A 22,368-nucleotide genomic window follows, 5' to 3' on the forward strand; every position below is an offset into this window, starting at 1 on the left:
GGTCACGGGGGCATCTCAGGAACATTGTAAACAGACCCCACAGGGGCCCCTCTCCCTGCAACACCTGTCGGGGGTCCTGGACACCCCACGGTCCCGCCAAGGGGTATACACACACACACACACACACCGCTCGGCACTCCTTCCTCCAAGCTCACCTTGGGAGATGGTTTTGAATCTCAGCCACTCGGCCAGGGCCTCAGGCAGACCTGGGCTCCTCGGGGGACATGACCCATGAGTCACCGGGATGGTTAAGCTAGCCAGGAGGCATGAAGCTGGTTAGAGATGGCACCTCTCTCGGGCCTGTGTGATGCAGGGAGCAGCAGGTGTTTGGGCCGGGGCGTGGCCGATAGCTCAGCCCTGCCCACACCCGGCAACTGACCTCCTGACAAATGAAGCGCGCCCGCTCAGGGGCGGGACTCCCCCAGGTTCCTTGGACACTGAGGCAGAATTCAAACCCAGCTCTCTCTACTCATGTCCTCTCTAGGGGACACCGGGGACAGCCCCTCCCGGACTCAGGCTCCGGTGAGTCCCAGAGAGGCTGTCCCCAGCAGTGTGAGGCGGGGACGAGCCTCCTGCACAACAGCCCAGGCAGAGGGGGTTGGGGGGCTTTGTCCCTGGGGGCTGGGAGTCCTGGGTCCCCTCCGATGAGCAGCCAGCTCTGTCACAGGCACACACATCACCCACATGCACCCAAATACACCTCCCGCGTACAGACGTCCATCACACACGCACCCCATGCCCACATGCCACAGGTGCACCCACACACGCACAGCTCTCCCCCCACACCCGGAAGCCCATCCAAGTACCCCCAGATGAAGAAACTCCACTGAGAGCCAGCCCCTACCCTGTGGCAGAGGGGAGACCGAGGTCCACACTCCCCCGAATCGTGGTTAAGAACTGACATCCTCCCAAGCCAGGAGATGCGGGTTCGGATCCTGATTCTGCCAACCCGCTGTTGGGAGATGATATCCCCGCTCCGTGCCTCAGTTTCTCCATCTGCGAAATGGGGACACAAGAGGACACCACCGCGGGCTTCAGTTCTTCGCCTCTAAAACGGGGATGAGGGGGTGGGGTACTGCAGGCGCTGGCGGGCTGGCGGGGCGGATCCTGCGGGGTTTGGGGTACAGAACCTGCACAGACGTGGAGAAGCCAGGGTCCCCCACAACACTCGTACAGGCCTAGCAGATTCCAGTCCTGACTGCGCCTGGGACCGCGACCCCCGTGTAACACGTGGGAGGCCACCTCACAGCCCGCACCCCACCCTCCAGGGAGGGAGGCCACGCGGGCTCAGGTGAGCACCTGGCGGGCCTCCTGGCGGGGGCGCCCCGGGCCCCCGGGGCTCCTTCCGGGTTGGCGGCCGCGGCGGCGCAGGGGGCGGGGGGCCGCGCCGAGGGGCCGGGCGCGGCCGGGAACGCGCGCCCCCGCCCCCCGCCCGCCTCCTGCCGCCGCGCTGCGAACCAGGCTCGGCGCGGCCGGGGCGGCGGGGACCGCGCGGAGGGCGCCGGGCGCAGCATGGGCGGCCCGCGGGCCTGGGCGCTGCTCTGCCTGGGGCTCCTGCTCCCGGGAGGTGGCGCCGCGTGGAGCGTCGGGGGAGCTCCGTTCTCGGGACGCAGGTAAGGGCGCCCCCTCCCCCGCCTCTGTGCCCGGCCAGCCCGGGCTGGGGGCACCGCGGAGGGGTGGCGGGCACACACGCACCCACCTGGGGCCAAGCCCGGGGTCGCCGAGCAGGGACCCGGGCCACCCCGCTCCCCGGCGGGGGCTGGAGCCCGCAGCCCCTCTTCAGCCCGGGCACTGGAGACGGGGAGGGGAAGGGGCCCAGGGAGGGCGAAGCCCCCCCGGGACCTGTGTCGCCCTGGCCCACGGCCCCTCCCCCTGCGCATGGGAAAGGCCCCGACGCCTTCCTCCTCCCCCAGCCCCCCTTTGGGGGACACCCCGCCCCTGCTCCTGGCCTATTTTGTACCCCCAGTTATTTCTTTCCCTTGGAAGGACCAGGGTGGAGTCCTGCATCCCTGGGGTGGGGGGCTCAGCGTCCAGGCTCCCCTGGGATCTGACGGTTGGGAGGGAGACAGATGGAGCCTGTGCCCATGCGCTACCCTCCCTGTCCCCCGCAGGCACCAGGCTTTGCCCTATCATCACATTCTGAGTGCCCCCATTCAACAGAGGAGCAAACTGAGGCTCCCATGAGAACTGACATCAATCTCCTAGGCTCCCGGGCCGCTGGTGGAAAAGCTGGGATTCAGATTTGTCGTTCTGGCCCCGATGACCGCGTGTGGACCTGTCCTGGCCCCTGGCCCCAGCTGCAGCCCCTGCCCCTGCTGGGGTCCCCTCCAAGGGCCAGCGCGTTGTCCAAGGCAGACCTTTTCATCCCATTCAATGGCCTGCCCGGCCCCCGCCCCCTGTGGCCTCGATTCTTTAATTCTTTTCAGAAATGCCCCTTTCTCTGTGGTCAGAGGCCAGCACGCCCCTGCTGGTCTGCGGGAGCAGGTGACATGGGCAGGGCTGGAGGATGGAGGTGGCCGACGTTATCAGAGGTCGCAAGAGTGGTTGTCTGAGACAGGGGTGGACGTGTGGCAGGTGTCACAGCCGCCACCTACTGTGTGCTGGCCACGGCTGCCCTGCACCTTACCCCTCGTAACTGCCCTTGGAGGCCTGGTCTTTATGCCAGGGCCCCCCCGGGGGGGGGGGCTGTGTCCTGCCCGGATTGTGCAGTGACCCCCCCCCACCCACCCCGCCGCCTGGGTCCAGATGCTGCCTTGACACAGACTGGGAACTGGGAATGGGAGTTGAGCTTGAGGCTGGACTCCCTTCTCCACTGTTTCCCGGGTGGGAGCGGAATGGTGGCTGTCGGCAGGTATCCGGTGCTCACTGGGGCCTGCCACCCTGTCTGTCACAAAGGCCTGGGGATAAAAGAGACCGAGGCCTCCTGGGGCAAGGTGGCCTCCCGGTGCAGGCCCGCAGAGTCCCAGATCCGGAGGGAAGGAGGGGACCGAGGGTGTCAGCCTTGGGGGCTGGGGACAGTTTGCAGATCACGGGTATCGGTCGCTGGTTAGCAGCGTCCTTAGAAAGGGGTTTAAAGGCTGGCTCTGTCACCTCCTTGCTGTGTGAGCTCAGTGGGTTGTTTCATAGCCATGGGCCCCAGCGTCCCTTGTCCCCTGCCCGAGGGCTGCTGTGAGAGTGGACGGTCGGTCTCCTGTGGCCAGCACCAGTGCAGGGCTTGGGTTCGGTGGCTCCTGCTGTCTCCAGTGCTGAGTGCGGGCAGGACCCGGAGGCAGGGGAGGTCTGAAGTCGCAGGCTGCCGGGACCTCCCCTTGTGGCCCTGTCCCAGCGCTGGAGACAGCCTGGGGACGTCAGCCCCCAGCCTGGTGCCCCAGGCACCCCTTGGCAGCCGAGGGAGAGGCAGAAAAGGAGCTTTGTGTCTGGGGAGGGGGAGGCCCCGGGCAGGCATCCAAGGGGCCGCCCCCAGCCCCAGGAATGTGGTGAGACTCTGAGACCCCCGGAACCTGGGTGCCCAGGGGCCACACAGGGCGGCCTCGGCTCACCCCGGCCCCTGCCAGCCCCCAGTCCGGCTGCTGGCCACTTCCTGCCCTGGCGAGGCCCCTCCCAGCCTGCATCCCCAGCTCCTCTCCTTGCTTATCTCTGTCACCCCAGGCCCCTAACCCCTGCAGGGAGGGCAAGTCCTGGGATCAGGGAGAGTGGAGAGCTCTGAAAGGAATGGCCTCTAGCCCATCCCTGCTCGCTGGTGCACCCCAAACCCCAGCTCTCCGCCTGCACGTGTAACTCGGGCAGGTGCCTTCCCGCCCTGGCCTCAGTTTCCCCTTCTGTAAGATGCAAAGTCTGACAGTCCCGAAGTCGAGGAGAGGACCTTGTGAAGCGGGTACGGTGCTGGGGCCCCCCAAATAAGTCCCAGGAATGCCCCAGAACCGCAGCCGCCAGATGCGGGTTTGGCGGGGAGTGGGGACGCTGTCTGGGCTGTGGCCCCCACAGTGCAGGAACCAGAATTCCCAGCACATGCTGTGCTAAACGGTTTCGGGGAAGCCTGCCCCCGCCCGTGGACGTCCTCACAGCCCCATTTGCAGATGGACAAAGTGAGGTGCGGAGAGGGTCGGGGCCTTGTCCAGGGTCACTGATTTAAGAGGCAGCGGAGCCGGGGACTGGAACTTGGCCCCCAGCGTGGGGTTCTGGCTCTCGTCACCCTGCCCCCACCCACCCGGCCCCGTTCTTTCCTCTGGTTTTCCTAACGGCCCTTGGCCCCAGGCCCGCCTGGCTGCCTCCCGCAATTAGCCCCTATCACTGTTCCGGATCGCGGCCCAGGGACTGTGCAGACAAAGTCCCTTGGGCCCCTCGTGGCAGGGGCCGGAGGGCGGGTGTTGGAGGGGGACCCTGGGCGGGGGTGGCTGGTGCCAGGCTGAGCTGGTCTGGCCTGTTTTCTCCTTTCCCAGGGGCCTCTCAGGGCCCAGGAGGTGCTGAGTGGGCAGGAGAGCAGGCCAGGGAGACAGGTGTGGCCCCTGCCACAGCCCCTGCTATGGCTGGCTGGGGCAACTCCTCTCTAAGGACACAGTAGTCCTGGGGCCGCAGGGATCCTGGCACTGCGCTCACCTCCGGGAACCTTGCTGCTGGCTCCTTTGTCTAGGGCCACAGTTGGTCCGCAGTCATTCAGTCATTCAACAAACATCCCTGAGCGCCCTTTACTGACTTGGTCCCTGCCCCAGCACCTGGCAGACAGAAGAGCTCAGGGCTCTTGTGAGTGGCTGAGGGCGCCCCCTGGGGATGTTCCACCCCGCCTGGGCCCGGGGCTGAGGAGGAACAGGCGTTTGCCAGGGCCGTGGGGAGGGGTTTTCCCAGCAGAGGTCGGGATGGGGGAGGTGATGAAGGATGCGGCAGGCAGGGCTCCCGGGGTGGTGGGGAGCCACGGCGGGCTGCAGGTTCCACCTGGGCAATGGCGACATTACGTCTTAATTATTTATGTTAAGATTTTATTTATTTATGTGAGAGGTAGAGCTATAGACAGAGAGAGGGAGAGACAGAGAGAGGTCTTCCATCTGCTGGTTCACTCCCTAAATGGCCACAATAGCCAGGGTTGGGCTAGGTCGAAGCCAGGAGCCAGGAGCTTCCTCTGGGTCTCCCATGCAGGTGCAGGCGCCCGAGCACTTAGGCCGTCTTCTACTGCTTTCCCAGGCCATAGCAGGGAGCTGGATCGGAAGAGGAGCAGCTGGGACAGGAACTGGCGGCTAATATAGGATGCCGGTGCCACAGGCAGAGGCTCAGCCCACGAAGCCACAGCTTAGTGGAATTAGGAATCTCCTGCTGTCCCTGGAGAGCAGACAGAGGGGCAGGAGGGCAGTCGACCTTGGCCATGACCCTGGCTTATGCTGGAGGCAGCGGGGCTGGGTCCTCCAGGCAGGGGGCTGAGGGGTGGTGGAGGGGGTGGGGGGCTGACCTGGAGCCCCCTGGCCCGAGTGTTCCCTCCTCTCTGGCTCGCCAGCTGCCATGTGCATGTCGCCTCAGCCGGGAACCCAGAATCTCACCCGCGAGCAGTCCGCGGGAGAACCGGACAGCGGCCAGGGCGCGGAGATTTTAATTAAGGAAGGAGAAGAGAAGCTTGTTTTCTCTGGGTCCCTGCTGGTGGAAGCTTGCAGGGTCGTGGAGAGTGGCAGGGCCGCCTCCCCCAGCCCGGGCCGCAGTGGGCACGAGTATGTGAGAGCACGCGGCCCTGTGTGTGCCTGTGTGAGCGCGTGCCAGAGATGGTGGTGACGGGCCTGTATGGGGGAGGGGTCTGTGTGTGCACGCGGTCCTGCGTGTGCCCGCGTGGGCAGAGATCACCTCAGCCTGCCCGTGGCCCCATGAGAGCACGTGTGTTTGTGTGTGTGTACACACACAGACACATTGGCAGGAAGGAGAGCCCCTCACAGCCCCGCTTTGGCCAGTCTGGGTCCCGTGAGTGTGTGTCCTGGTGAACGCACTGTGTGCACAGCGTGTACCTGGACAGCCGTGTGTCTGCGGGCATGGACTTGGGTGCCGGGAGAATGGTCATTTCCATGGCCGCGTGTCCTGCTCCATTTGTCTGGGCTCTGCGCTTCTGTGGGTCTGCGCATGGGCACACGTGTGTGTGTGTGTGTGTGTGGTAGGTGCACCATGCGTGCGCGTCTGTGTGTGATATGCACGTGCATCCGCGTGCGAGGGCCTTGTGTGTGTCTTTACGCATGCGTGCACCAGCACGGAGCATTCCCTGCGTGTCCGCGTGCCCTCGTGCACCTTCAGCCTGCAGCTCCGCTCTGCCCAAGGCCATCAGTCCCCAGAGAACACCCCCAGGCTGCAGGGAGCCTCTGAGCCCTGGAACTTGTTCAGCAGGGAGGAGCCCCAATTCCCATCCATTCCCCCTCCAAACAAAACCCCCAGAGGTTCAAAGCCACAGCTCTGAGGCCCAGGAGACCCTCGGCAGAGGCACACACAGAGACAGAGACGGGAGAAGAGAGTTGATTTTTCCACCTGCTGGTTCACTCCCCAAATACCACACCAGACAGGGCTAGGCCAGGCCACAGCCGGGAGCCCGGGACTCAGTTCGGGCCTCCCCCACTTGGGGACAGGGACCCAAGTACTTGAGCTGTCGCTGGGATGGAAGGCAGACCCAGAACTCACACCTGGGCACCCCGCTTAGGGCATGGCCTGCCCGCAGCGCTGAGACCCGCCCCCCTGTCTTATTTTACTGGAAGTGCAGTAACCGTGTCTGTTGGCCTGTGCTTGCTTTCCGCCTGTTCGCCCGGTGTGGTCCTCAGATCAGCACACAGACACCTTGGGTCGTGTCGCAGCGCCTTGTTTCCCGTGTCTGAGCAGCCCCGGAGCCGTTTGGGCTGTTCCCTGTTTTGTGCTGTTCCCAGTGGCGCTGCAGTACCCACTGTCCCCTCCACCGTGACCCAGGCCGCCCACAACTCTGCCGAGCTCCTGCTCCTTGGGCCCAATGGCACGGTCCCCTCTCCCTGCCTGTGCCTCCCCCCAGGCCTTTGCCCAGGCTGCCACCTCTTCCTGGACTGATTCTGCTGTGAGCCTGAAAGGGAAAGGACTCCCCAGAGCCCCGTCCCGGTCTGAGCAGCTGCTGGGCGCTGGCCCTCCGTGGCGGCCGGGACATTCCAGGCGCTCAGTGGCCCTCGGCTCTGCGCGGGGTCACGGGCCCTGTGTCTTTGCTGGGGCTGGGGGAGGAGGGATGGTTTCAGGTGACCCTTCTCAACCCACCAGACGTCCCCTGGTGGCCTCAAGCCCCAGGTCAGCAGGTTCCCAGGCCGGGGCCTTCACAGAGCCACAGACCGTGGGGAGATGGGAGGCGTCGGAGGCCGGGCTAGGCTGTCCACACTGCTGGGGTCAGAGCCACCTCCGCGCCACATGACGCTTTGTCTCCATCTTCCTGGGTCTCAGTTTTCCCTCCAGAAAATGCGTGGAGGGAGGCGCCTCGCTGGCTCACCACTGGGGGATGGTGTACATACCCTTAGCATACAGTAAGCACCCAATTCGTGCAGTGCAGTGTGTTAGTTGGCGTTTGGAAAAGTCGGTTCTCCGTGCCTGGGACATTGCACGTCCCAGCTGTCACGGGGATGCGTGAGACCTGGCTTCTCTCAGAGGGCACGCAGGGACCCCCAGCTTGCTCCAGCCTGGCAGGCGTGCAGGGGCTGTGGGATGCCAGGAGAGGACCCTCCGGATCTGCCGAGATGGGGGCTAGAGTAGTCAAAGACAGAAGACAGGGGCACCAACCCAGCGGCTTCCAAGTGGGGAAGGGGAGGAAGCAGGCTCCAGGCAGCAGGCTGGGTCCGAGCAAAGGCCCGGCGGTGAGGGCTGCAGGTCAGGTGTGGGCTCAGGACGTCCCGACCGCTGGGGAGCGGGGAAACAAGGGCGAGGCATGGCCAGGTCAGACTGGGAGGCAGGAGGCCATGGCGGCCCCCAGGGGTCTCCGGTAGAGAGCCGAGGTGCCCCGCCCCCTCGTGCCCCTGCAGCTCATTCCCGATACCCCCCAAGAAGCACCGGTGTGCCGCGGCATCCGCCCCCAGCCACCGCCACGCCCCAGGGACCTCCGGGAGTTCAGGGCCCCCTGCCTGGAGCACGCGGAGCCGTCCTCCCAGCGTCCTGTCTTTGGGCCTGTTTCAGGAACTGGTGCTCGTACGTGGTGACCCGCACCGTCTCGTGCCACGTGCAAAATGGCACCTACCTCCAGCGAGTGCTGCAGAACTGCCCATGGCCCATGAGCTGCCCGGGGAGCAGGTGAGTGAGGCCGGGGAGAAGAAGGCGCTGATGGCACTCTGGCGGGGACACTGCGTGGGCGGCGGCATTGACCCCCTGCCACTCTCATCCCCTCTGGAGGAAACCTTGGAGGGCTTCCCGGGGGAGGAAGCCACCTTTCACTCACTTTTGCACTCAGTGAGTAGTCACTGCTGGGGCCGGGTCAGTCCAACCTGCAGAGGCCTCGTGAGACCCAGTTCCTGCAGTGGAGGCCTGACTCCTGGAATGCAAGCCACTCCACAGGGGCCTGGGAGTGGCCGAGGGCCCCAGAGACCCTGGGTTAGCATCCCCCCCGACACACACCCTGCCTAGGGCGTCCAGGGTGTGGGAGAGGATGTGGGAGGCCCAGTCTGAGCGGGGCCACCTGGGCGCTCTTTCAGCTACAGGACCGTGGTGAGACCTACGTACAAGGTGATGTACAAGACGGTGACCGCCCGCGAGTGGAGGTGCTGCCCTGGACACGCGGGGCCGAGCTGCGAGGAAGGTAGGACGGCCCAGCAGGCCCGCGGAGGCCTGAGCCGGGGGGCTGCCTGCCTGCCTCCCGCGGGGCACAGCAGCGGTACACGTGTGGCTTAGTCTGTAGAAGCCATGTGCACGGTGCACTCACACAGACACCTGCTGCACAGGGCTGCGGGTGTGACGTGGCCCAGACAAGGTCACCTCTGGCTTCTCCAGACCCCTGGGGGGACGTCACACATGCAATGTCACCTGAGTTTTTTTAAGATTGATTTATTTGAAAGGCAGAGTGGCAGAGGGAAAAGGGGGAGAGAGAGAGAGAGAGAGATCTTCCATCTACTGGCCCACTCCCCAAATGCCTGCCCCAGCCAGGGCTGGACCAGGCTGCAGCCAGGAGCCAGGAGCTCCATCCTGGTCTCCCACATGGATGGCAGGGACCCAGGTACTTGAGCCGTCGCCCGCTGCCTCCCAGGCGCATTAGCAGGAATGCTCATCAGAAGCGTGGAAGAGCCGAGACTCGAACCCACGCCCATCAGGAATGCTGGCGTTGCGGGTGGCGTCTGGACCCACTACACCACAGCGCCAGCTGTGTTTTAGGTCGCATCAACCCAACTGTTTGCTCCCAGCTTAGGGAAAGCCCGCTGGGAGGTTGGGCAGTTTGTGGTTAGAGCGGAGAGCCGGGCCGGCCAGTCTGAGACGGAGATATGGTGACTGCCCTCTGGCACTGGGGGAGCCCTGGGGCTCAGGAAGGTGCTGGCGAGTCAGGATCGGAGCCCAGTCTGCCTGGCTGTGCCCCAGGGCCTCAGCGGGCCCCTCTCACTCCACCAGCCTCCGGGGTGGGTCAGGCTGAGCACCCAGCAGCACCTAGGAGGCGTCCTGGACAGGGGCAGGCTTGCGGGCACTGAGGGGCCCCCAAGCACACGTCTCCCAGGAGGGGACCTGCCAGGCCTCCTGGGCAGCCCCAGAGCCTGAACCCCAGGATGTTTCCAGAGCCCAGACGGCGGAATGCACGTGGGTGCTGTGGGTGCCAGCAGAAGCCGCCACTCCCCGGGAGAGTCACACGCCTCCCTCTCTGGGCCCCTTTCACAGAGGGGACGACCGAGGCCCAGAGAGGTGGCATGGAGGGCCCAGTGTCACACGGGGGCAGGCTGGGGCACAGAACTCCGTGGGAAGGAATGGGGCGGGCCGCCATGTGGCTGGATCAAGGCTGCGAGGCAGAACAGCGCCCTCCCCTCCCTGGTGGGAGAAAGGGGAGGGCGGAAGGGCCCCGGGGCAGATGGAGACCCAGCCAGGAGGGACACCTGCCAAGGAGGCCACAGAGCAGCCCGTGGCCATGAGGGGCGGGGCCCTGGGGTGTAAGGGCTGCTCCCAGACAGAGGCCACCATGTCCCTGGCTCCCCTCCTGAGGGCGTTTGGCGCAGTGGGTGAGAGCAGGGGGCAGGTGTAGGTGTGGGCAGCACCTGTGCCCTTGCAGCCAACCTCACATCCGGGAACCAGGCCCAGCGCTGGGGCTCTGCCCTTCGTGAGGAGGGGGCGGTGCTGGGGCCAGGCCAGGGCCCCTGCAGGGCCTTCAGGTCAGGGGTTCTCCAGGGCTCCCTGCGCCAGGCCAGCTGTGTGGCCTTGGGCCGGGGACTCCATGTGCGTTGTGCAAGTCCTTGTGCAAGGGCACGGCTCACTCAGGGGGCGCCTCTGCCAGTGTGTGTGTGTGTGTGCGCGCGTGCACACGCGTGCACCTGCTGCAGCCTCCCCCTCCCCACGGAGCCTCAGTGTTCTCACCTGTGAGATGGGCAGGATCCTGGGGTGCTGCCACGGTGAAATGAGCGGTAAGGCCCCCACAGGTGGTGTGGCAGCCCGTGGTGGGCAATCCGCGATGGCCGACGGGACAGGCTCAGAGCTGAGGCAAGGGGAGCGGGTGAGCTGGTGCCCAGGCCCGAATGTTCTAGAAAATGTTTCTGCTGGGGCCCGGGGTTGGGGGGGTGCTGCAGGTCCCTCACGGGCTCTGCCCTTCCTCCCACGGCTGGGTTTTGGCCGGGTGTCCCTAGCTGCTTCCCCTGCTGGTCACTGCCCCAGTGGCCTTCCCAGCACTGCAGACTGACCCTGCGGCCACAGAGCTGCGTCATCAGGGGCCGCGGGGCCCAGAGCAGGCTGGGGTGACCCGAAGGGGGAGACGGGCCACCCGCGGTGCCGACTCCATCCCTGGTCCCCTTGTGCTTGTCTGGAAGCCCAGTGGGATCAAGACGCGGGCACCAGGCCTGACACCTGCTAGGTGCTCCATAAATGGCTTGCACTCCTTTCTGCTACCTGGGCTGTGGGTTCTTGGTGAGGCTGGCCGGGCTCCCTGACACCGCCCCCAACCCCCGCAGCCTCAATGTTCTCATCTGCAGCATGGGGGTGTTCACTCTGTGACGGAGAGTGATGGTGGTCTCAGTCAGTGTGCACAGCCACCCACGAGGAGGGGGCTGGTGTGGGAAAACGTAGGCTCAGAGAGGTGCAGGGACGAGCCTGGGGTCGCCCAGCACGTGGGAGCCAGGGGGAGACCTGTGTGACCAAGTGCAGGGCCTCAGAGCCGGCAGGGGCGGGGTGGCTGGAAGGCAGGGAGGGGGCCTGGGCGGGGCTCGCACCTGGCCACCTGCTCATCGGAGCTGTAATCAAGGGAGGACAGGCCGACAGGGGCAGGCAGAGGGAGCGCACGATGCCGGGGCCGTAGCGGGAGGGCGGGCAGAGCCCCAGATCAGAGTCTGACCTCTGACACCTGTGTCGCCACCTTGGCGGCGTCCCTGGGGACAGATCTCTCACCTGTCAGCAACACTGCGCAGGTGATGGAAGTCAGGCTCAGAGAGGGTGTAGGTCTCACACAAGGCCACACAGCAAGTGAGAGATAGCACCCTGTTTCTCCCCAGGGCTCTGATGTGAGGTGTGTGGGGTCCCACCTGCTGCAGATCTCCCACAGGAATAGTGACAAGGGCAAGCTGTCCTGTGCACTGTGTCTCTGAGGCTCCTGGAGCCAGGCCGCTTCCGTGTGCAGCAGCCAGGTGGGGCGCGTTTAGGCTGGCCAGAGCCCAGCCTCTCCCACATAGAGAGTGGGGCCGGAGTCTCCCGGCTTCCCCAGCCCCACGGACTGGGGGATCAGGTCTCCTGTTGTCCTCGGCACACGTGGCCCTCCCCCATCCAGAGCCCTCCCGGCCCCCGGTGTTCATCCTGGGAGACCCGAGCAGGACCACGTGCCTGAGCTCACACAGCAAGACACCCCGAGATCGAGTGAGAGGGAGGCGCCAGCCCGCACCCGGCCTGGGCCCCCGGCCTTGCCCCCTCTCCTGGCCGGGTGCTACCCGCACACATCCTGTGCTGTAACCAGGTGCCACGCTGCTGTTTTCCTTGGCAGGTTGTGAGGCCCGAGGGTCGAACAGCGCTGGCATCACCTGCCTCCACCACCCATGCTCTCGCGGCACGCCCTCCTCCCCGGCCCACAGGGCACAGCCCGCCCCAGGCAGCCGCCCTCGCCTATCTGCAGTGCCTGGCACGGGCCTAGCACAGAGTGGGTGCCCAGGGAGCTCTGCCCGCCCGGAGGAGCGGGAGGCTGGACCCACACTGAGGCTTCTCGGAGGTCCTGGGGCGGGGAGGGGGGCCTGGAGCTCCCAGCCCCAGCTCTGACCCTGACCCCTGCTCAGGCCACCGGCTGGCCAGCTGCAAATATTTACATTTGCAAAGCAGATTCCCACGGGAGACCTGCACTGGGGCGCGGGTGCTGAGCCTTGCAGGCCTGGAGGGGTGGAACTGTGAAGGAGGAAGCCCCCCCGCCCCCTGCCGCCCCCCCCCAAGCCAGCCCCGGAAGAGAAGTAATGGGAATGAGCCCAGACACGCCCCTCCCCCTCAGCACCCCCATCCCTGTTTAGGGCAGGCTCTGAATCCCAGCTGCCCCACCCCCAGGCCTGCTGTGTAGACAGAGCAGTCCTGCTATGTAGACAGAGCCTCCCCTCTGCAGGCCTCAGAGTTGTCATCTGTGCCAAGGGTGTCACGAGGCCCTGGCCAGAGGGAAGAGGAATTGTTTTCTCTTTTTTTTTTTCTGGGGGGGGGGGGACAGGACTAGAAACTGCACATAGTACTGCATGGAGGTCGAGACAGGAGTGACGAGAGCTGGGGAGGGGGCACTTTGGTGCTAGTAGGTGTTCTGGGCTGATTGGGAAGGCTTCCTGGAGGAGGAGACATGTGAGCAGCAGCTGTAGGAACTGGGGGAGGGCTTAGGACCGGGTTGTGAATGTGTGTGTGGGGGTGGGGGGAGCCCTCCCAACTGCTCCGGGAATGAAGCTGGGGTTTGTGGTCCTGGGACCAGCTGGCAGCCCCAGCCTTCAAGGCGTCCTGGGTGGGTGGGAGTGGCGTGGGGAGGAGCCCTCCGGGAGGGACCACCAGGCTGGGCAAGGGGGCTCCCTGGGGTCTGCTTCAGCTTTCTCAGACTGGACTTCATTCCCCAGGTCCCGAGGTCTTGCTTACTGACAACTTCGGTGCTAAAGGGCCTTTTTTTTTTTTAAGATTTATTTTATTTATTTGAAAGGCTAAGTTAGAGAGGAAAAGACAGAGAGGTCTTCCATCCACTGGTTCACTCCCCAAATGGTTGCAACAGCCACGACTGGGTCAGGAGCTTCTTCCAGGTCTCCCACATGGGTGCAGGGGCCAAGCACTTGGGCCATCCTCCACTGCTTTCCCAGGCACATTAGCAGGGAGCTGGATCGGAAGTGGAGCAGCCGGGACTCGAACTGGCGCCCATACAGGATGCTGGCACTGCAGTTGGCAGCTTAACCCGCCACACCACGGTGCGGGCTAAAGGGCCATCTTACAACTCGGTGTGTCCTATGGTACTTCCACCTCCTCATCACGACGCTGGAGAGTTTTTAGATAATGTTTATGGATCCTGATTCCAGAACCAATGTTTTCTGGTCCTTTTTGACAGCTGCGTTATTTCTGGAAGCTATCTTTTGTTTTTTAGTGAAAAACATTACTTTAAGTCCTGAGGTCTGCACTGCTGGTCAGGCCAGGTCTCGTGGGCTTCTCAAGTTCTCTGTAGCTCCTGGTAAAGACATCAAAGAAGAATTTCCAACTACAAGATCACTGATTAATAACTCGGGGCCAGCCTAGTGGGAGGTTGGAACAGTTACACTCATGTAAAAGACAATGGTGTGTCTGCTGTCCACATTATTTTGGATTTTTAAAGAAATGTGTATTTATTTTCATCTACCTGAAAGACAGAGATTGATCGACCTTCCATCTGCTGGTTCACTCCCAAAATGGCTGCAACAGCCGAGGCTGGGCCGGGTCAAAGCCAGGAGCTTCTTCCAGGTCTCCCATGTGGGTGCAGGGGCCCAAGGACTTGGGCCATCTTCTACTGCTTTCCCAGGCCACAGTAGAGAGCTGGATCAGAAGTGGAGCAGCCGGGACTCGAACCGAGGCCCATATAGGATGCTGGCACTGCAGGTGGTGGCTTTACCCACTACGCCACAGCACTAGCCACACAGATTCACTTTTAATTGTTAATATTAAATTTTTTCCTAAAGATGTATTTACTTGAAAGAGTTACACAGAGGGAGACAGACAGAGATCTTACATCTGCTGGTTCACTCCCCAAATGGCTGCAATGGCCAGGAGCCAGGAACTTCTGGGCCTCCCACTTGGGTGGCAGGGACCCACGCAGTTGGGTTGTCTTCTGATCAGAAGTGGAGCAGCCAGGACTTGAACTAGCTCCTGGATCCAGGCGTCGCAGGCGGCAGCTTTACCTGCTTTGCTACGGCACTGGCCCCTAAAATTCTCCTTAAAAAAAAAAAAAAAAAAAAAAAAAAGATAGTCTTATTTTAACATTTGTTTATTTTTCATATACTTGAAAGGAGGAGTGACAAGGAGAGCTCTTCCATCCACTGGTTCATTCCCCACATGCCCACAATAGCCAGGGCTGGGCCAGGCTGAAGCCAGGAGGCTGGAGCTACATCCGGGTCTTATGTGGGTGACGTTACCTGCTGTCTCCCCGGATGCACGAGCAGAAAGCTAACCTGGAAGTGGAGGAGCCGGGGGATTTGACTGCCGGCATCCTAAGCAAAACTTAAGCTGCTGCACCACGACACCTGCCCCCGTGTGATTTTGCCTTTTATTTCATTTGCTTGCTTGAAATTTGTTTTCTTCCCATGATCCCTGCCTTCCTCCACCCAAGTTCTGAGACCCTTGAGGTCTTAGAGGGTGCCAGACACCTTTTCAGGCTGAGGGCATGACAGACAAGGTCCCCGAGCGGGGGCAGGGGGGGGGTGAGCTGGGGAGACTGGGGAGCCGGTCCGGCCAGTCCTGTGTCAGAGGGCACAGAGTGCCGTGGAAAATGATCGGAGGGTGGCGGGGTGGGCGGGAAGAGGCTCGCGCTTCACCACAGGGAGAACCCGGCTGTAGAGTGGGTGCCATGCCTGCTGCTTTGGGCCAGCTTCCTGCTGAGAGAAATCAAACAGCATTTGCCTGGCAGCAGGCAGGACAGCGACAGCTTTGGGGGTTTGGGGGTGGGCGGTGGGGAGCTTTCTTCCCAGGGGCCGCACACCTGCTGGTTACTGCGCCTTCCTGCTGGGTTTTTCCCCACCCCTCAGCCCCAGCCCCAAGAAAAGAAGAGGCCAGGTCCTGGAGTCAGGTGGGCCTGGGTTCACAGCCAGACCTGAGAAGCGGGGTTGCGTCCGTTTATCCGAGCGGGCGATGGAAAATTAGAACCGAGTTGCTCTAAAGCGGAGGTGACACCAGCACCCAAGGAGTACCGAGCAAAGCACCTGCTGTGCTAGGTTGGAGCTGGGCTGTGTCAGGGACTCAGCAAGGGGCGTGGTTCCCAGGAGCAACACTGGCCTAGAGCCCCCAGTCCCGAATGCACCCTCTTCCATCCCGGGGCCACACAGACCTCCTGGCCCCCAGGGAGCACATGCGGGGGGGTGCAGGCCCGGCCTGAGCGAAGGCCCCGTGGTGGGACCAGAGCAGGGCCTGGCAGCCTCCCGGCTGGGGGGTGGCCGAAGGGCCCCGTCTGGTTTGAGTTCTCGGCGCCTCTTGCTCCCTGCATCAACCCACAGCCTGGCCCCGAGCTGCCAGGCCCGTGCCTTATTTGGGTCCTGTCTCCCCCCGCCCCGAAGAAGACACTTCATGGCCTTAAAAGGCAGGCCCGGGGGGCCGAGGGGGGCAGGAGCCCCTCCAGCTGTGTGGAAAACCAGGCCCCCAAAGCTGGAGCAGCCCAGGCGGCCGCGGGGGCGGGGGCTCCTGGAAGCAGCAGCCGGCTTCCCTCTGGTCTTCATTTAAAACCAGGACTGGAGCCACTTGGGTCTCTTCTTACCAAGTAGGGTAGGGACGGCGCAGACGGCGATGGCCAGGGCCGCCATTTATTGAGTACCTACTGTTTGCTCAACCCTTTGCACACGTCACCATCATCCAGCCCCGCACAAGCCTGGGAAACATGGGGAGAAAAGACAGGGCAAGAAGTGGAGGGGCTTGCTCTCGGGTCTAGGGTCCCCCCTCCCCGACCCCAGCCTCATCCACAGCCCCCCTCCCACTGCCCTCACCAACCCCATCAGGCGGTCACCTTGTTCCAGTTCAGCCCCCTTCATGCTGTGTGACCCTGGTAAATTGCCGCACCTCTCTGGGCCTTGGTCTCCCTCCAATCGGAGGGGAGGAGGAGTCCCCCTGGGGCTCTGGAGAGGCAGGGAGGGCTCAGGGCTCACCCCGGTGTCCTCAGTTGCAGGCTCCTCTGGCGTCGTGGAGCCTGGGTGGGCAGGCAACACCATGCGACGGATGGCACTCCGGCCCTCGGCCTTCGCAGGTGGGTCCTGGGGGCCCCCAGGGCAGCGTGGGAACCGTCCCAACAATGGAGGGCCAAGGACAGCACCCCAGCCAAGCTCGCTCCGCCCCTCAGATGGGAGTCAGACCTGGGCCAGGCCCCCACTGAGACTGATGACCCCCAGGTCCAAGCTCCCTACCCCCACCGCCTCCTTTTATTTGAGCCTCGTGTCTCTGCACGTCTGCAGTGGGTGAGGCTCGGTGCCAGGTGCTTCTCATCACACTCCCTTCAAACCTTTCAGCTGCCAGTGTCCCGTGGGGCCTGACTGTCTGCCCCTCCCCCACCCCCATCTTAAAGAGGTGGAAACCAAGGGTCATAGTGGAGGGGGCAGCACCTGACACTTGTTAGCCCCCCCCCCCCCCCCCCCCCCGCTTGCTGTGAGCTCAGGAGCCAGCCAGGGTGAGGCCCTGTCGGGTGCAAACAGCCACAGCTGCTGTAGGCGTCACTCAGGTATCTCGCCCACTCCAGGCTCCCTCCTGGGTTGGAGACCTCAGAGGTCTGTCCCCTCCATCCCTCTCCCCCAGGGGCGGAAGGGCGCTGAGGGGGAACATGGGACCCCCTGAACCCAAGCCCCAGTCTCCCGACTCCCCCCAGGTTGTCTCAACTGCAGCCAAGTGTCGGAGTTGACGGAGCGGCTGAAGGTGCTGGAAGCCAAGGTGAGTGACAGAGCTTCCCCCGCCATCTCCCCCGCCCTCAGCCCTGGGCCCTTCCCTGCACCCCAATGCCCGCCCCGTCAGCCATCCCACCACGCAGCAGTGAGCTACAACCGTCACTGTCCTCGTGACTGCCCACTGGCTCCCCTCCCATGTCCCCACCGCCAGCACCCGGGACCCTGCTCCCAGCCAAACAGCCTGGGCCTGCCCTGTCTCCTGGAAGCCCAGGAAGCTGCCTGCCATCTGCCCCTGACCCGGGCCCTTCTCAGCCAGATAAGCAGAGCCAACCCCAGGGCTCAGGGCTGGGTTCCCCTGCTTGCCTGTCACCTTCTTTCTTTATCTGCCCCCCACACCCCATAATCCTGGCTTCCCAAGTTTGCAGCAAAATTCCCACGGCACAGCGCCGATGTCAAGGGCACTTCAAACAGTTAGTGGCAAGTGAAATCAGGAGACGTTTATCTGGGTACAAGAAACTTTTAAAAGCCATGTATGGCATTTTTCATGACTGTGTAGACTCCTCATGTGCATAGATTTCAGAAATTCTTGGCACCACGAGAAACATCTGTAATTCCATTTTCAATGACAACTTTTTGAAGTGCCCTTGTATTGCAAAATAAAGTTTTCAAAAATGAGGGGCAGGCACTATGGCACCCTGGGTCGAGCTGCCACGTGGGATGCCCGCATGGATTCAGGTGCCGGCTACTCTGCTTCCATTCCAGCTCCCCGGGTAGGCGGCAGAGGACAGCCCAGGTGCCTGGGCCACTGCCACCTATGTGGGAGGCCCGGCGTGGAGTTCCCGGCTCCTGGCTTCAGCCTGGCCCGGCTCTGGATTTGGGGAGTGAATCAACAGATGAAAGATATCTTTCTCTCTCTCTGTGTCACTCTGCCTTTCAGCTGAATAAGTAGATAATAAATAACCTTTTTTTTTTTTAATGAAAGTTTTCAAAAATAAGTAAAGCATTAAAGAAGGATCGGAAATGTCGAAATATGGAAAACCCTCTTGTTTTCTGATTTGCAAAAATCACTCATGCCCCCTAGAGAGTTTATTCCTCTTTCCCAGATTTTAATTTTTTAATACTTACGTATCTGAAAGGCAGAGAGAGAGAGAGAGAAGCCCGAGAACTCCCATCTGCTGGTCCACTCCCCGGATGCCCACACATGTCAGCGCTGGGCCAGGCTGAATCCAGGAGCCAGAACTCCATCTGGGTCTCCCATGTGGGCAGCAGGGACCCAAGGCCTTGAGCCATCACCTGCGGCCTCCCAGGCGTGTTAGCAGGGAGCTGGAGAGGGAAGTGGAGCAGGGCGGACACGGAGCGCGGGCGCCCTGAGCGCTGCGCCCGGCGCCTTCCCTGTATTCTTAGCCTGCAGGGAGGACATGCCCCGGCCTGCAAATCCTCCGCCCCTCAGCCCCGCTGCCCTCCGCTGGGATCGCATCTTCAGGAGATTAGCAGGTGCACAGGTGCTAATTGTCAGCAGGGAAACCGGCAAAGAAGACAGCAGGGGACTGTGCTCTCAGGAAGGCTCCCAGGGACAGCCCCCCCATCCAAGGTCATTGACCTGACTCCCCGGTGGCCCCTCCAGGCCTGTCTTTCATGTCAGGGTCTCTCCAGTTTCCCTCCCAACGGAGTGAAAAATCCTTGAACCCCAAACCCTGGGTGCTTTAACGGGACCAAGAGGAGCTTCAGGTGACCTTTGCAAACCCGCATGGCCCAGGGGAGCGTGACTTGGGTTGCGGTGATGGGCAGAATGAGTTCTCTGTACCACAGCAGAACTCGCTCACTTGCTCTGTGGCGCGCACCTGCGGGCCCAGGTCTCCACCCCCCACGCCCCGGGCCTGGGGACCTCCTGCCTGCTGAGACCCCGGCACCCACCCGTGCCTGTCTTCCTCCTCCCTAGGTGGCTGTGCTGACTGTCTCAGAGCAGGCAGTGCCCCCGACCCCAGCCATCCCTGAAGACCCTGCCCCACTCTGGGGCTCCCCAGCTGCTCAGGGGAGCCCCGGGCAAGGAGGCCGCCCAGGTGAGTGGGTTGGGCTCGCAGCTTGTAGCTGGATGGAGGATCAGAGAAGTGGGACTCTAGGCCCTACCCTGCCGCTGGCTCACAGCTCGGCCCCTGCCGGGCCTCAGTCTTCCCGTCCCTCCAGTGGGCCTGCGGGGAAGTTCTGCACAGACCCTGCCCAGGCTGGAGCAGGGAGCGGGGGACTCTGGATGACTCTGACCCCTGTGTATCCCCGAACCCCAGGGCTCCCGGGAGCCAGCGAGAACACGAGGGCCCCATTGCTCCCTCGAGATGGTAGGTGCTGGCAGGGGGGCAGGAGAGGGGTGGGACCAGGCCAGGTGGGGGTCAGATTCAGTTCCGGAGCTACCGACCTCCTGTTCTTTGCCCCCAGACCGAGTTGGTGCTCGGGGGCTGCCTGGCCCCACCGGTCCCAAGGGAGACACCGGTAGCCGGGGTCCAACAGGGATGAGAGGCCCACCAGGTGAGTTCCCACACTGCCCCCCAGCCCTGTTCACCTGGGGAACCCAGGTGAGGTCTCCCTTCCCCAACCCTGACACAGCCAGGGTGACCTGGGCCCATTCCACCCGCTTAGCTCTCTGCTCACTCCTTGAAATGAAATCTGGGCACTGGGGTGGAGTCACCCATGCCTGCCCTCCTAGGGCTCCCAGACTGGAGCCAAGCAGAGGAGAAACAGCCCGGCCCACCCCTCATGGGACTGGACCTTCTCAGGGGGAGCTGGGGTCTGGGATACCCAAGGAAGGAGCCAGACCAGCCTGGCCCGACACAAGGGTGCTGAAGTTCATCGCTCTAGGCAGTGGGGAGGACAGGCCCGTGGACTTCAGAGCTCCAGGCTGCCTTGTGCTGCCCCCTAGAGGCCACCCTGGGCCTCCATGCCTCCTATGCAGCTGCAAACCCCTATGATCCCATTGTAGGTCCACAGGGCCCCCCAGGGAGCCCTGGCCAGACTGGAGCAGCAGGTACCCCTGGAGAGAGGGGGCCTCCAGGCCCACCAGGACCTCCTGGCCCTCCTGGGCCCCCAGCCCCTATTGGGCCCCCACATGCCCGGATCTCCGAGCACGGTAAGTCTCCTTCAGGCCCCAGCAGGTTGTGGCTGGGGAGGAGGGAGGCACAGAGGTTAGAGTGGGGGAATGGCTTCAAGCCCAGGTGCTCGGAACCACCTGGTGTCAGGCCCTTTGCAAGTCTTGAGCCGGTGCCTGGGAGTCCGAGTCCTGGCAGCTGGAAGCAGGCCAAGCCCTCGCCGTGTGCTCAGCAATGCCCCAGCACCTCTGCCAGGAAGAGCCTGGATGTGAGCCCCCGGCCTGACCCCCACGTCCGTGCTGCTGGGGGCCGGAGCGTGGAAAGCCAGCTGCAGCCGGCCTGCCTCGTGTCTGGGTGCACGACGAGGCCCCCTTCACTCATTCGCCCTCCCACTCCACCGCCCATTCTCTCTCACTGGTCACTCTCCCTCTCCGGTCTGCCTTTGCTCATCTGCACAGTGGGGAGTGACGGTGCCAGCCCCCCAGAACTCTGACACCCACACCCTGTCCAGCTGCTCTGCAGGTGGTGGCTTGTGATGTTAGCTGTGTTGCCCAGGTGAAGGTGCAGGCCCCGGCACAGTGGGAGGTCTTGCCGACTAGATCCTGGCAGCATGGGAACTTGGGCCCGGGTTGGACCTGTGGCCGCCCCGTAGCTCAGTCGAAGCTCTGAGCAGAGGTGGCAGGTGAAAACTGACCCCCCCCCCAATGCTGCTGACTCAACCATCTTTCCTCTCCCAGGGGACCCATTACTATCCAACACCTTCACCGAGACCAGCAGCCGCTGGCCCCAGGGACCCACTGGGCCCCCGGGTCCCCCAGGACCCATGGGTAAGTTGAGTCTAGGCCCGTAGCAAGAGAAGGGTGTTGGCAGGTGGCAGAGGGACCAGGGCCTTGGCTATGGCAATGATGGGGGCCTTCCTGGCCTTGCGTTGTGTTCAGCTTGAGCATGTCCTATCTTATTTCAGGTCCCCCTGGAGCTCCTGGCCCCACAGGTGTCCCTGGAAGTCCTGGACACATGGTGAGTAGTTTTCCACTTATGTGTTTGTCCGTCCATCCATCCACCCCTTCTTTCTTTCATGCACTCAACAAGGATTTATTGAGCATTTAGTAGCAAGCTGTTTCCATAAATCCTCTCATTCAACCACATAACAGGAAGCAAGGATTGTTATTGCCTAATGCCAAAGAAAGATGGCGATTTTCGCCTTTGGGCTGTGTGGCCAGCTCATGGCCACGTCCGGATCGGGATGAGGCTGCCTAACTCCAGGTCTGGGTCTCTTAGCACCAAGCTGTGTGAACTGCATGCCGTGCGCCAGTGGATGGACAGTGAAGAGGCCAGAGGCCCGGACCAAGCTGGGGTCCCCTCCCCAGCGCCCTTTCTTCCTCAGCTCCTGCTTCCTCCCTCCCACTCCAGCACCAGGCTAAGGTTCTGTCTTGTTGTTCAGGGACCCCCAGGCCCCGCTGGACCCAAAGGAATCTCTGGCCGCCCAGGCGAAAAGGGCGAGAGAGTGAGTACCCAGGTGGACCCAGATGGAGGATTCTAGGGGGTGCTGGGGAACCCCAGAGCCCCCGCCCCCAACAGTTAGCACCATTCCTTTCCTCTCTCCTGTACAGGGACTTCGTGGGGAGCCTGGCCCCCAGGGCTCCGAGGGGCAGCGGGTAAGTGATGCTGTCAGCCCTGCAGCCTCCCCCCTAAGACCCTACAGGTCCAGACCCCTGCTCTGGCTCTGTTCCCTGTGCTCAGAACCCCTGGGATTCTCTGCCTAGTCCAGGGAAGCCCCATGTTCTCTCAGTTGCTCCCCAACTCAGACCCATTATCCCTTTAGGGTCAGGCTGCTGTGGGTCTCCGAATCTCCCTCCCTCCCTTCCTCCCTCCCTTCCTCCCTCCCTTCCTCCCTTCCTTCCTTCCTCTATGTCTCGGCTCTTTGGCCCTATACTACTTTTTCAACTCTCTGTGTCTACAACTCTGATGATAGATTTATACATTTCTCCCTTTAGTTAGGTCAATTTTTGCTTTATGTATTTTGAATCTTTGTTCTTAGTTGCATACACATTTAGGATGTTAATATCTCCTTTTTTAAACCTTTATATGAAATTGATATCTAGGCCGGCGCCGTGGCTTAACAGGCTAATCCT

General features: G+C 62.7%; 1 protein-coding gene across 7 annotated transcripts in view; it reads left to right on the top strand.

Moving 5' to 3' along the window:
• The first annotated feature begins 1,463 nt into the window (after positions 1-1,463).
• The window catches only part of EMID1 (EMI domain containing 1), a 45,904-nt gene continuing 24,999 nt past the window's right edge, over positions 1,464-22,368 (top strand). For 4 of the 7 annotated variants that reach the window (XM_062182472.1, XM_062182475.1, XM_062182474.1 and 1 more), the window contains exons 1-13: positions 1,464-1,613; positions 8,131-8,244; positions 8,643-8,746; positions 16,448-16,531; positions 17,144-17,205; positions 19,099-19,219; positions 19,442-19,492; positions 19,590-19,679; positions 20,131-20,277; positions 20,974-21,063; positions 21,201-21,253; positions 21,678-21,740; positions 21,847-21,891. In XM_062182472.1, coding sequence (XP_062038456.1) covers positions 1,513-1,613; positions 8,131-8,244; positions 8,643-8,746; positions 16,448-16,531; positions 17,144-17,205; positions 19,099-19,219; positions 19,442-19,492; positions 19,590-19,679; positions 20,131-20,277; positions 20,974-21,063; positions 21,201-21,253; positions 21,678-21,740; positions 21,847-21,891 — 1,125 coding nt within the window. In that variant the 5' untranslated portion in view covers positions 1,464-1,512. The remainder of the gene's footprint in view (positions 1,614-8,130; positions 8,245-8,642; positions 8,747-16,447; positions 16,532-17,143; positions 17,206-19,098; positions 19,220-19,441; positions 19,493-19,589; positions 19,680-20,130; positions 20,278-20,973; positions 21,064-21,200; positions 21,254-21,677; positions 21,741-21,846; positions 21,892-22,368) is intronic. The other 3 variants (XM_062182473.1, XM_062182477.1, XM_062182476.1) reach the window with 1 other exon arrangement.

This window comes from Lepus europaeus, chromosome 23 (genome assembly GCF_033115175.1).
Source record: "Lepus europaeus isolate LE1 chromosome 23, mLepTim1.pri, whole genome shotgun sequence".
NCBI classification, from domain to species: Eukaryota; Metazoa; Chordata; class Mammalia; order Lagomorpha; family Leporidae; genus Lepus; species Lepus europaeus.